The sequence below is a fragment of the Papilio xuthus genome, unplaced genomic scaffold, assembly GCF_000836235.2.
Source record: "Papilio xuthus unplaced genomic scaffold, Pxut_1.1 DF826923.1, whole genome shotgun sequence".
Taxonomy (NCBI): Eukaryota; Metazoa; Arthropoda; class Insecta; order Lepidoptera; family Papilionidae; genus Papilio; species Papilio xuthus.
In genome coordinates this window covers 6,189,509-6,201,539 of record NW_013531726.1, presented here as the reverse complement: position 1 = coordinate 6,201,539, position 12,031 = coordinate 6,189,509, and the positions used below count along the sequence as shown (strand labels likewise).

Sequence of the window (12,031 nt, the reverse complement as noted above, 5' to 3'; positions counted from 1 at the left end):
CGGGCCGCGTCCTGTACTAATAATACCAGTACCACACATCCTGATGTGGGGCTCCCGATGGGCTCGAAACTAGTCGGTGCCGCCACCGGACGTATATACGTGAGTGTTTAGCCGTGTTTATATATCAGTTTAATGAACATGTATTAAATAAAACAAAAAAAAACCTTTAATACTTTGACCTTAAATGCTAAGTATAACAAATGTTGCGAAAATGAAAAATTATATTAAAACTGCAACATAAGACCAAACCCCCAAAATAGCATTCTAGACTTGTCGTGACATAACAGGACCGTTTGACAGCTGTCAAGGTGACAGATATTAGATCGATTAATTCAATTAAAATCGATATTTCGATGACAAAACAATTAGTCAATTAGTTTTTTCTGGTCCTACAAAGGGAGCAGCGGGGTTAGTCAAAGTGCATTCGCTACGAAGCGATTCCATAACGAACTTCAAAAATGTATGGAAAGTTGTTAGTTCTATACATTTTTGAAGTTCGTCATAGAATAGCTTCTAAGCGAATGCATTTCGACTAACCCCCCTGTTATATCACGACATTTAATAATCTAAGTAGTGCAACTAAATGTAGGATAAATAAGATTTAAAGTCTGTTTTACAATGTCCAAATAAGTGCTTGATAAGTAACAAATATATGAACTAACACAATCCCTGTCAAAATAGCTTGCATTTCACGTTATGACAAGTTCCAAGTAGCTTATTAAAGACTTACCGTTGGTTTCTGAGATAAAAATATGCATAAAACATATTGTCATCCTTGTCATTATCATTGACAAAACAGAGACAACAACATGTTTAACCCTTAATTCAACGAAATTTTTTGTAGCAAAAAATCTGTTTTTTTTTTAAGGAATGTCATAATTCGTAATTATCTCTAAACTAGTTCAGTAGATTTTTTTTTAATTAGTTCGTCACACTGGACACCATCGATTTATGGGTTAAAACGGTAATTTTGATGTCAGAAATCCACAGTTACTTGAACATTGTATAAACAGGCTGTTGACATTGTATGTGAAATTCATAAGCACTTGTTCTTATATGTACATTTTACTGATATATATAACAAAGCTTAAGAACATATTCGTGAAATGATGTTACATTATCAATATATATGTAAATGAACATTAAATCGTTTTATATTTTCTACTTTTCTCAATATTATTTAAACTTTTAAACTCAATAACATTTGAACACAAGATTTTCAAAGATATGTTTTCAAGATATAATAAAAAATATAACAGAAATATCTTGTAATGTGAAATATGAATGAATGATGGAATGATCTTGTTCCAAATTTAAATAAATATACAAACCACCCTTAAATTATACTAAGTTCACTGACCTCTATACCACTGGACGGGATATAGCTGGGATATTTTGTGCCTTATTGATTTTCTACTTTGACTAATAAAGAATTAGTCAACAGTAACTTCGACTGGCACCTTCAATTGGAACAAAGCATAAGTCATTTCCGAGCAACGACCTGTCCGATGAATATTTATAGAAATCAGTGACTAAATTGCACTAGTAACTCGACAAATTGATTACAAATCAATAAGTTAATGCAGAATAAAAACTTTATTTCTTAAAATTCACAATTTATTGATTTGCAACTATCTTTTTTTTTCCTCAAACCAACTTACAATCTAAAATTATTTATTTTATTACACTTGGCCTGGGACGATGACATTTTCACAAAGCAACCCAATCATATCAAATGGTAACTATCCTTTATATATTATTTAAATACTAGTCAATTTGTATGCAATTTATGGTTTCTGAAAACTAAATAAATAATATTTTGTGTCATTATCTTTAAAAAGAGATATAACAATCTGTTTTAAACGGGAATTTGGGTCTCAGAAACTCACGATTAATATTGCAAAACTGCATTTGAACTGTTACTAAAGCAAAAGTTAAAACATAACAAATATGACAGAGGCTCAAAAGAAATATATTACATTATTATAAAAATCACAAACAAGCATGTTAAAAAAAATAATTGAGTCAAGTTAACTTTATATATAATTTTGTCGCTGAATTTTTTTTAGACTAATAAATAGAATGCAATTGACATCACGCATTAGTATAAAGGTACGCGTACATTGTCCCGCACCGGACGCACCGTACGTACGGATTAAACGGATTTGTCTTGCCTTTCGATGCGGGGACGCGGATGATGGACGCTATGTATTTTACATACAAAGCAAACTAAAATCCATTGCGTGCGGTGCGTCCGGTTCAATGGACACGTACCTTTAAGATGCTTTGAAACACATTTGTGACTGCATCAATCTGTCATCGTCCAGTTAAATTATTATTAAAGTGTATTTATACTTAAACACTCACACTATGAACAATCACACTGTATGTTTGTATGTATATATTTATATAATTCACCTATAGTCCATTCGAGAACTTTTCTTACCGTATTGCAAAGGTAAAAGGATTTATAAATGTTATTTTCTTAGTTACAGCTGGCGAATAAATACTACTTAGTAATACAAGATTGTCAGTAGTTCAGGGGTTAAGCACTTGACTGATCTGCAGGTCCTGGGTTCGAATCCCGACATGTACTGTGTTTTATGATTTACATATGTATTTATCTGACATTCTTTGTGAAGGAAAACATCGTTAAGCTACACATATCTGTGATAAAATTCAAAGATATGTGTGAAGTCGGGTTGACTTCAGCCACTGGGTCAGTGTGGTTGACTATAGTCAAGTCACCCCCTAACTTAGGGTAGGCTCCGAGCCCCTCAGTTGGGACTTACAGCTGATGATCAAAACTATCATTCAATAGATTTTTTAACTTACTATCATGACGTATAAATGTATAAGTTAAATATCTTAATATACTAATAACTTTATATTTATACAAAACTCTTAAACACGTGGTAATATAAAAAAGTTTACACTGTTTCAAAATTTTATATTAAAATAATATAAAATTTTCTTTTGGTGTTCATTTTATTGCTCATTTTCGTTTATTATAAATACAGTGAAGGCATTCATTGTTTTAAATTTAAACTATTCTAAAAGCTACATAATTTATTAAATTTATAACATTTTAGGGAACATACACATACTACGTGACCTATTTATTTAGTTTTTTCGACACCTCACACCCCTCGGTGACCACTCGTAGTACATGCCAAGATACCCCTCCCCCTTTAGTTTTTACGTAGTAATTCATAATCATTTCACAGGCAAAAGTTGAAAAAAGAATAATTTGGCTTATACTCGTTGCTATAGCATAAGACTGCATGCATACTTTTTTTATTTTAAAATATTAGCAGATTTTTGTGTAAATTTACTAATATTTCTTTAACCATTCCAAATAAGCTCTAAGCTTGAGCTAGGATATGGTTTACGACAATAGTCGAATTACTAGTGAATTATGTATTGTGAAAAAAAAACAACTAACGACTACGTGAGTAAAATCTGAGCCACCCCCCCGCTCTTGTGACTGACCGTAGTATTTTAAGGTCTCCGCCCCCCCCCACCCCTAAACGGGACACATAGTATGGGTACTTTCCCTTAGTTAAATTACATTAAAAGCAGACATTGCATCTATTCTATTCTGTCTCATTTATAATTTTATAAAATGCTTACAATAATCCCACGTTAAAGTATATTATTATTATGTTACCCTATTTACTCTTCTCTCAAAGTTATTCCCCAGGTACTTAACCATTGCTTTATCAAATATGACTTTGTTTATACAATTTGATCTGTAACCCATTGCAATACGGTCGAAATTGTCTCCGCGATACACTCATCATCACTTCCACGCCATCTTGAGCATTTTGCGCGAGGCGAAGTACTTGGTGCTGTATGTGGCGACCACCAGCGCCACCAGCACGATGCTGATCAGATGGTAGTCGAAGTCCTCTTTGAGGAGATCGAATGTTTTAGATGGCGCCACTCTCGTGTAGTACATATCTGTAAAGTTGTTTTTTTTTTAATTTTACTAATAATAAAAAAAAGCGAATGTTTGGATGTATGTTTGTTACAAGGTAAGTACTGAACGGCTACATGAATCTCGATGAAATTTAACACAGTTTGGAAGACCACATAGGCTACTAATTAAGTTTTTTTTAATACCGCGCGGTCGAAGTCGCGTGCGACAGCTAGTTTTATAAATATTTGGATTTCGAATGAAAGATCTGAGAGGTTACGAAAGTGACAAGTCAGTAAGTAAGAATGGTGAAGGAGTGATGTCTGACCGAGTCCAGTGGCGAGCACGAGGCTGGTGGACTCGATGCCGGCGGGGTGTGTGTGCAGGGAGCGCACGCGGTGCAGCGACCGGTTGTAGTTGAGCACCGCCTCGGCCGGCAGCGGCAGCTCGGGCAAGTACGGCAGCACGCCCTCCTCGCCCACGCCCATCTGCCCGCCCCCAGCGGGCGCACGTCGCGGGTCCAGGAACGCCCACGGGATCTCCATTATCGCACCATTCGATAACGCCACTGGAATATTACAATACCTACTTTTGAATTATATAAATATAGTTTTCCTACATTGCCTTGAAACATTTAAGCATTTTCAGTAAATTAATTTGAACTATTGTATTTGAAATTTCCAATAGGATCTTGACAACGTAGCTTGACCTGTGGCAATAATAGTTGACATCGTTTAGTAAAATTGATTGACTCACACAGCAGATGTCTGTCAGTGAGCGAGCGCTCAGTGACTGTGAGTGCGGCGGCGCGGGGTGCGCGCGCAGCTGCGGGCACGATGTACGCCTGTCGCGCAGCTGCGGGTGCACGCGCACTGCTGAACGAGCTGAACGGCGCGCCCGGCGTGCCCCAGCGCTCCTTGCCTTCGTACAGCTCCATTGTAGCTGCAACGCAAACTTTTTATTATCAGCAAAATAACAACAATTACTATACCCATAGAATTTCGAAGTCAAAAATGCGATGTTTTATGTAGGACTGAATATGGATGGATGGATGGATGTAGATATGGCTTACGAGACTAAACAAATAAAAATTTGTCTTATAAGTTAAGTGTAATTTTTTTATGACAAAACGGGGCGGAGCTTTATCATTTGTAGGCGTATGCGAGGGGGCGTGTCAGAGTATGTAGTGACCTATTTCAACACGGCGATATTTATCACTGAGGTAGACATATGCGATACAGTTGTCGGCGTGCACTGCGAGGGGTGTGGCGCGCGCTCGCCGGTGCACCGCGCCCGATACCACCGCACCTGATGCACCGTCCACAGCCACTGCGCGCACCACATCTGTACATAACATTTTATATTAACACAAATCATGTACTTCATACCTCGTATACACTTAAAACTTTCATAACCAAATAAAAAAATATAACACTTCAGTAAAGCAAATGGTGGACCATGTCATAATGTCTTATCTGACATATTTTATTACACGTATATTCCATTATAACTTGTAGCTTGAGTGACTTTAAAGTTACTAAAGTTAGTGCATATGTACATTTATCCGACGTTCTTGCTGTATAGGAAAACATCGTGATGCTGCATCAACCAACCCGCACTAGGCCAGTGTGGTTAACTCTGGATTGGTCAACCCCAACTTAGGGTACTCTCCGAGACCCTCAGTGGGGGCGTATAGCGAGCTGATGATGAAAGTTAATCTTAGTGTCAGTGGTTACCTTTATGTACAGGGTCAGGGCCCTCAGTGATGAAGAGCACCAGGTTGGGGTTGTTGTACTTGTAGAGCACGCTGCGGTCTGAGAGCGCGCGGCCGGGCGAGTGCGTGCGCTGCGCGGCGCGCGACGCTGACACCGCGATACGGTGACCTCCACTGCCCAGATCCAATGACCAGATCTTTTGTGCTATCGCTGTCTGGAAAGTTACATTTAATCATTAAAAAAAAGGTCTTGACAGACGGATAACAAAGTGATCCTATAAAGGTTCCGTTTTTATTTCCTTTCGAGGTACGGAACCCTAAAAATGTAAATAGTTCAGTGTTAACACCTCGCCATACCATTACACTAAGATGCAACAATTTTCATTAGATTTTACAGCTAGCTTGTTCCCGTGACTCCGTCTCGCGCATTAAATAAAAAGGAAAGAGGATCAAAAGTACCCTTTGCCTCCTGATGCTAAGCTACCTTCCCACAAATTCTCAGCCAAATCGGTGCACCCGTTCTTACTTTCTTTTATAAGTATAGATTAAATAAAAATCTTTGACTTACTCGGCCATTGTATTTGAGTGCATACCCCTGTACTTTAGCAGTTTCTGCCTCCGCCACATACAGGTACATGTCGTCCACGAGATGCTCTGATGATACTGGGAACACCTGCCAAACAAAAATCGTATTTTACGATGCTAGACAGACTAGGTGTTGCACTCGGCTCCATCCGCGTAAAATTAAAAAAAAAACATTCATTAAATATTCGCAATCATAATATTAGTAAGACTGTCACAATATCTTTTCCTCAGTGGTCTACCTACCTGTACGGATTCATCATCATAGAGCAGCACCAGTCCGTGCAGCTTCTCCTCATCAGGTTGGTGCAGGAGTGCACACTGCAGCACTCGCCCGTCCACCTGCAGCACGCGTTCGCCTAACAGCTCACCAGTTATTGGGTTCAAGCTGATGATGAGACCGTTGCCAGACTCCTGGAAATATATTCAATTTGATTTGAAAAATGTTTTAACTCCGTCCACGCTGCATTCAACAAAAAATATTTAGTACCCTATGTGTTCTTTCGGATTATGTTCTACATCTATTCCACATTTCATTGAGATCCGTTACCAATTTTGGAGATACCTTCCAACAAATTGCCATCCATCCATCCATTTAAACATTCGTATTTACAATACTAGTATAGATTACAGGTATTACCTGATGTTTGCCGACGATGGTAAGATATGCATCGTATGGCGGATGTCGTGCAGTCCGTCGTGTGAAGATGGCCACCGCCTCCGTATCCAGTGCACCTTCAAAATGATGCCAAAGTATCTCACCAGATAAATTGTCTATACCGATTATCTGAAAACATTAAAACATACATACAATTTTTTTTCATTATAAACTTTTTTTCAAGTACAAGGAAGGGAATGATGGTGTTGCACAGGAAGGGGAAATATCATTCTATGCCCCCTTCATCTATCGATTTAAGGTCGGCAATGCATCTGCACTTGTCTATAGGTAACAGGCACTTCGCTGTTTTGGCGAATTCAAGTAGCCGCTTGCTTTGTCACCTTTTGCTATACAAATTATTACATACTCGCACACTAAACACGATAAACGAAAAATTAGAAAAAAATCATCATCCTAGCCTATTCCTTATAAAGGGTCAGCACAATCCTCTCTACATGTTTTTCTATCGGGTAATATTTGAAATCTATGCCAAATTGAAGCCAGATCCATACAAACGTTCTGGAGATACCTTCAAACAAACATCCATCCATTTGCATGTATATTAGTAAGATTATAGAGTAGTTTCTAACTTACCTTTCCAACTTCTGTGACTAATACGATAATTTTATGTAGATTAAAATAATCCCGTACTAGATCCTCAGTACTGGAGTGCACCACGTCCCTGTCAGATTGTAAACTGGCGAGCAACGTTTGCAGCTGCTGATACTGACTGTGTAAACGACGAGAGAACGCTGCCCAGATTGAACCTGCAAATAGTTACAGCACGTCAAACATAATGAAGATTTTTTATTACATAAAACATATGTACAAAACATAATGCATTTTCATACAAATCATAGTCAAACAAACATAAGGAAATAAACATGTGAAGAGTCAAAAAAAATTTTTTCTTTCAAAAACTAATTAAAAAATTAAAAAATCCAACTCTATTAAATTTACTACAATACAAGAGAAATCGTCAGGCCAAGGTGCAAGATATCAAAGAAATCAAGGGGATACACAAATCCAATACAAATAACAAAAAAAAATTACTAATATTATAAATGCTAAAGTTTAGACGGATGGATGTTTGAAAGTATCTCCGGCACGACCCAATGGTTTTGATGAAATTTGGCATACATAAAGAAAATAATCTGGAAGAACACTTAGGCTACTAGTTATTTTTTAATACCGCGCGAACGGAGTCTCGGGCGACATCTAGTCGTGTATAAAGAGGTAGAAAATTATCTACTATAGGTGAAAAGATAAATGACAATTGTGGTTAGCTAGGGTTTCATACGGCTTTATGAAAAAGCTTAATTTGGAGGAGAAATCTAATAAAAAATAGTAAAATAAAATATCAAAAAGCTTAAAATATCAACTAAATGTATATCAATACATGCTACATACAACAAAGACATTGGTTTCTTAATAAAAAGATGTATGAATAGAAAAGCACTATACAATATAAGCTGGAGGTTTCTCATTGAAGAGTTGTTAACACAATATGTTGCAATACTTACTATACATCTTGGCAGCTAGAAAATAGACATTTCAACATCAATAATTTTGAAAAATTGCCAAACGGGTTTCACATATTACAATTCAACACAGAATTTAACAAAAAAAACTGCTTAAACAACATTGTAATGGCTACTTCACGAATAATTTATGTGAAAACAATAATAATTAGACATTAAAAACAAAAAATTGCATTTTTAATCCTTTTTTTTTTATAACAGAAGGGGGCAAACGAGCAGCGCGAACACCGAGGTGTTCAATGACGCCCATGGACATCAGCAATACCAGAGGAACCGCAGATGCGTTTCTGACCTTATGCTTTGTTACCCAACGGTATAGAAAAATATTTTTGTACAAAGACTTCTACTATCATTCATGTTATGTATTGGCAAAATGTTAGGGCTCTTATGTAGACAATTTAAGAGTTAAAAAAAAGTAATATAATACCTTCTTTCTGATCAAACTCCGACTCTATAGCTGCATCAGTCTCCGACACGGGCAGGTCCACGAATTCCACCGCAACTACATTGGCTAGAGATTCCTCGCGACTCCACATAACTCTACCTGTTAATTTCATAACTTATATTACAAATATGTTCAGAAATTTAAGTACAAAGTTAATTTAATGTGAACTGCAATTGAGTTTTGGTCATCCTAGTACGGATAGATGGCGCTATTACTAGGTTTCAAAAGACTTCTGTTGTTTCACATTCTGAACGAAAAACATTATGTGAAACTACTAATAGCAACCAAATAAACATTTTTATAAGACAATTTATATAATAAAACTGGCCAGTATTATAAAATAAACAAATAAAAACCAAATACTAACCTCCTTGCTGCATTAAATGTATAGCGTCATCAGCGCCATTGACAACTATCCTGCACGCATGGTCGTTGCCTGTCTTGGTACAGAGGACCGCTCCCAACTCTGGTTCCGGGATACGGAGAGCGGGGTCCGAGCATTTGATCTCTGACACTTCCTTGCCAGTACTCACACTGTGTGCAGACAGCTTGAAACCCTGAAAACGTAAAAATGTACTATTTTAGTACTTATTTTGCATATTTTCTATACAGTTAAATTACTTATTCAGTTTAAGCCAAGCACTGAAATATTGTTCAAATAAATCTCTTTCTAAACTGCGTCAAATTTTACGATACTCAATTTTTCTTCATAACATCTAAGGTTTTTTACTATTTTACTGATATTATAAATACAAGTGTTTGGATGGATGGATGGATGGATGTTTGTTTGTTTGAAAAGATCTCTGGAACGGCTCAACAGATCTTGATAGTCTGGAAAAACACATGGCTACTAGTTAAGTTTTTCAACTTCATGTGGACAGAGTTGTGGACGACAACTAGTTTAGTTTAGATCTACCTATTGTTATAAACTTTGTTAATAATATTAAATAACATACCTGATTATCATCTGTCCAAGCTTGTAAAACCATTGGTCCATTCAATCCATCAACTATGGTAACACTTGCTGACATATCCGCAATATTTAATGCTTCAAAATTGTTATCCTTAACAATCACAATCTTCTTATCATCAATAATAAAAGCAGGCAATACACTATTCCCATCTAAAGGCTTTAAAGTCCCTTCAAACACATCCAAACTGAGATAATCAAATAATGGTTGACTTATCAATTGAACTTTACTTGATGTTACATCAACGGAGAGTAAACGTTGAGCACCCATGTTGCCTGATACACAACTGTAATATGGAGGACTTAGAACACATCTGAAATTAAAAATAAATCATTGATAAAATGCTATTTACGATTCAAATTAGTACTAATGATAATAATAGTATTTTTTTTTTAAATATATCTAGAATAACAAAATAAATGTATCATCATCAGCTCACTATACATCCCCACTGAGGGGTTCGGAGCCTACCCTAAATTAGGGGTGACTACAGTCAACCATGCTGGCCCAGTGTGGGTTGGTAGACTACAAACATATCTTTGAATTCCTTATTATATGTACATATGTAAATCGAAAAACAAATTGGTACATGGCGGGATTTGAACCCACTGCTACTGTGTTAAAAAATAGTTTTTTTTTATTTTACTGGCACACACACCACACCATAAACATTACCATGTAATTTAGAAAATTTACATATAAAAATATGACTATGTTCTGAAACTTACCCATCATTAACCCAAGCAGCAGGTAGTTTGGATGTAGCCCCTCGGTTCTGCCCTGTCAACAAGTTATACATGGTGACTTCAATATGTGAGTTGAACACTGGCAGCATATGCACCAACAGGCCCTGGTGCACCCACCACTCCGAGAAGTCTGCACGGTCATCATCTTGAAGTGTCAATGACCATTCCCAAAGGAGTATTCCTGAAACAAAATAATAAAAAAGTAAGATACTAAATTTTATTTAAATTTTGAGTTATATCAGTTTTCATTAGTGAAATGGCTAAAACACTCACATATTTGGTGGTGGCACTGGACAAATATATGTGAGTGTTTTAGCCATTTTTATATAACTTTATGGTAATGTTTCAAGAAATAACAACTACATTATTGTTATGATAGAAAAGTATATGGTTTATCATAGAAAGAAGTAGTAACTGTACAGTGTAGAATACCAAAAATACAAATATTATTGTACATTCGGGGTAAATATTACCTGTAGTGGAATCCCATCCTCTAACAAGGTAAGGATTGGAGCCTGTCACTGTTACAACTTTGTCAGAGACATGCAACAACTGTATGTTGCCTGTAGAAGCACTCTCAAACACATGTCGCCACACCACCTCACCTGGAAAGTAAATGATTACACTACATTATAAAACTAGGTTAACTTTGATTACAATTACCTTGGCTTAAAATGTTAAACAGTAATGTTTAAAAGTACAAGAATGGAAGATTTAATTTCTAGAAACCAATGTACTATAATTGCGACTATTTGTTATGTAAATTCGACTACTTATTATAGAAAACAAAATATCTTTTACTATTGTAGAATAATTTCTTTTGTACATAATATACATAATTAAGCAATCTTTTAAATGTTTCACAAATATTTTAATTACACAAATATTGTTGACGTAGATGATTTTTGTAGAGACAAGCGAGCGACAATCGAATTAATTAACTTACCAGTCTTCAAATGCAAGGCAGCTAATACATTTTCTTCCGTAGCCACTATAAGCTTCCTAGCGGTTGAAACAGTATCAAACTGAGAGAACTTTATACGCCCAACGTAAGTCTGGCGCCTGAAACACGATTATTTTGTTAATTTTAGACAAAACCGCTCGAAAACTCTTATGCTGATTATAACCTATAACTCCATATTTACCAATCAAATTTCCCTATCTGATCCTCATAAATGCACATTGAGAGATTTATCAAACTAAAAAATACAATATACCAATTCATACTGTTTAAAAATTTTAATAAACCCAAAAAATTGGGTTTGAAATAAATTGACAGCAGCCCCATTTCTGGATGACTGAAAAGTTTTCATTCACAGATAAAACTAATTTAAGTTCAAAAACAATTATCAAAACATTGCCAGTTCATGTCAACAGAAGAACCATGTTTTGTGGAGCATAATTATTAAAATATCCTAAACATATATCATAACATATCATACACATAAAAACATA

General features: G+C 36.0%; 1 protein-coding gene across 1 annotated transcript; it reads right to left on the bottom strand.

Moving 5' to 3' along the window:
• Positions 1–3,371: 3,371 nt before the first annotated feature.
• Positions 3,372–11,879, bottom strand: EMC1 (ER membrane protein complex subunit 1). Its single transcript, XM_013318674.1, has 16 exons — positions 11,722–11,879; positions 11,523–11,638; positions 11,050–11,181; positions 10,559–10,757; positions 9,816–10,143; positions 9,227–9,416; positions 8,842–8,958; positions 7,468–7,640; positions 6,856–7,002; positions 6,462–6,629; positions 6,202–6,306; positions 5,656–5,848; positions 5,111–5,263; positions 4,676–4,861; positions 4,248–4,487; positions 3,372–3,963 (listed from the first exon to the last, which is right to left on the bottom strand). The coding sequence occupies exons 1-16, from the start codon at positions 11,862–11,864 to the stop codon at positions 3,803–3,805; spliced, it is 2,751 nt and encodes a 916-aa protein (XP_013174128.1). The 5' UTR covers positions 11,865–11,879; the 3' UTR covers positions 3,372–3,802.
• Between the last annotated feature and the right edge of the window lie 152 nt (positions 11,880–12,031).